Raw genomic sequence first — 2500 nt, 5'->3', positions numbered from 1 at the left:
ATTCACGTTCAGATAGATGGGTAGGGGTATGGCGAAGGGCTTTCCACCCCTCCACGCGAAGATTTTCCGACACCAGACTTCACAACGGAGGGCTACGTCAGGTTTCCCTGAATGCATTGCGAATTCATAAAAAAATTGGCGGCAAGCCGCGGCACCCACAATAGCACACAAGTTTAAGTATTTTCGCCGCAATTGACGGTTTTAAAGTGGTAATAATTATTCCATTGTACTAAGTTTAACATTGTCCTAATGTGTGATGGCCCTTTTCTCCGTGAAATGCACATGAAAAAAATTACTATTAATGTCAACCTAATGCATGGAATTAGTGACAGCTGTGAGTGTCATTCCATGATTGTTGAAGGGGTATCCCAATTCGCGGTTGCGTTTCAAGCTGTAGGGGTAGAGATTAGTATTGGGAAAGGCCCCAAGTCCACATGTGCAAATCTCTGCACAAGCTTGGGTACGTGTCGGACTTATTAGAGTTACACCACTTCCTGGTGAAGGTTTTGCAGAGCAGGACTTTTTACTGTGTGCGAATGTGTGTGTGCGTGCGTGCGTGTGTGTGTGTGTGTGTGTGTTAGAGTCAGAGAGAGAAAGAGAGAGAAAGAGATAGAGAGATAGAGAGGGAGAGGGAGAAAGAAAGAGAGAGAGAGAGAGAGAGAGAGAGAGAGAGAGAGAGAGAGCGCTGTGTGCTTGCCGGCGAATGCAGCTGTGGTTGGGTGGTGCTTAGTGGAGTGCAGTAATGTTACTGAGGCAAATGGAAGGGAAGCTGCGTGCAGGTGGCGGGGGCAGGTGGCGGGGGCGGAGCTGTAGGTAACAGAATGTGAATGTCACACCTCTATTGTTTGAGTCTCACGGCAATTCGCAAGACTTTTTTGGTTGCCATGGTAACGCCACAGACCGAAACAATATCCTTGCAGAGATATTTCGGACACACATACTGTACAGTGACACAAAGAAGTGCAAATGAAGCGCACACGCACGCAGGCACGCACACACACGCACGCACGCACACACACACACACACACACACACACACACACACACACACACTCTAACACACACACAAACACACAGCGAACACAAAGACATGCGTAGAACAAGCTTACCTTGACAAGCTTACCTTAACAGTCCAGCCACGATCCACTAACCTTCAAAGATGTGGTGAAAAAGATAACTCCTTTCCTTTCACTTACAGTACCTTACACTAACTCCAAAAAAGCAGTGTGGGCACCCATTATAAGGCTTCATGTAAGTGTTAGATGTCTCGAGTGATTAATTTGGCTCCATCTGCTCATGTACCGCTCAATTCTCAATTGACACCAAAGTGTTTTTTGTAGAGGATTACCCTTGATGCCTTTCTGTTAATATTGATGTACACTGTCACGTCATCCGCCGTGGGGAAACAGGAACAGCGTAATTGAGTGCCCCGCTCCCCTGCTCGGCGCTGGTCTGGGAATCGGAAACAGAATCAGATTATTTTTGCAGCGCAGCTGGCAGCTTCAAACACTGCCGCTAATGTAATTCTTTTTTTTTAAATCCCGCCCGTGAGAAATAGATGGACATAAGTGATAAGTGCGCCTGACTTCCACCAACCGTCATCAACATTATCATCATTTACCGTTGATTTATTTTTAACAGAAAATATTTTATTTGGTTATTTTCTTTGGGAGTGTGCCATCTCTGGTGCTTTGACTGCTTACTTTAATTAATTAATGAGACCTGTGATGTAGAGTATGTCCTTTATATATCTCTCTCTCCCTCCCCAAGTCTTACCCTATCTTTCTCTCTCTCCCTCCTTTCCTCCCCCTCTCTCTCCCTCAATCATTCTCCCTCTCCCGCTCTGTTCCCTCTACGGCAGGCACTGGTCTGCAATGCCGTCGACCCGGGTTCGATTCCGGACCGGGTTCTTTTCCGATGCTTCCCCGTCTCTCTCTCTCTCTCTCCACTCATTTCCTGTCAGATCTCTCACTGTCCTATCATGTATAAACTAATAAAATATTTTCAAAATATGCATATATTAAAAAAAAAAAACTCCTCTCTCCCTCTGTGTGCCCCCAGGTGCCTCTGAGCCAGGAGTGTGAGCGGGCCCTGATGAAGCTGAGCTACTGCCCCCAGTGCCAGGGCATGAGCTCTGCCAAGCCGTGCCGCGTCTACTGCCACAACGTGCTCAAGGGCTGCCTGGCCAACCAGGCCGACCTCAACACCGAGTGGAGGAACCTGGCAGGTGAGGGGGAGTGGGAGTGGGAGTGGGAGTGGGGTGGGCGGTAATGGGACAGGAAGGGTTTGTGTGCATGTGTGTGTGTGTGTGCGTGCGCGTGTGCGTGCGTGTGTGTGTGTGTGTACGTATATGTTCATGCGCTCCTGTGTGTGTATGTGTGTCTGTACACGAATACTGTATGTGTGTGTGTGATGTGTGTGTTTTTGTGTGTTTGTGTTTGTGTGCGGGCGCACATGCATCTCTGTGTGTGTCGGATTGCTTTTGGCAGAATATGACTGA

At 47.9% G+C, this 2500-nt stretch overlaps 1 protein-coding gene across 2 annotated transcripts in view; it reads left to right on the top strand.

The window, feature by feature from the left end:
• gpc1b (glypican 1b) overlaps positions 1-2500 on the top strand; it is a 160477-nt gene that overhangs the window by 139993 nt on the left and 17984 nt on the right. For both annotated transcript variants that reach the window (XM_063218532.1, XM_063218533.1), the window contains exon 5: positions 2062-2227. In XM_063218532.1, coding sequence (XP_063074602.1) covers positions 2062-2227 — 166 coding nt within the window. The remainder of the gene's footprint in view (positions 1-2061; positions 2228-2500) is intronic.

The sequence above is a fragment of the Engraulis encrasicolus genome, chromosome 16 (assembly GCF_034702125.1).
Source record: "Engraulis encrasicolus isolate BLACKSEA-1 chromosome 16, IST_EnEncr_1.0, whole genome shotgun sequence".
Classification (NCBI taxonomy): Eukaryota; Metazoa; Chordata; class Actinopteri; order Clupeiformes; family Engraulidae; genus Engraulis; species Engraulis encrasicolus.
The sequence above is the reverse complement of the archived record's forward strand: the minus strand, read 5'-3'. Positions and strand labels throughout refer to the sequence as shown.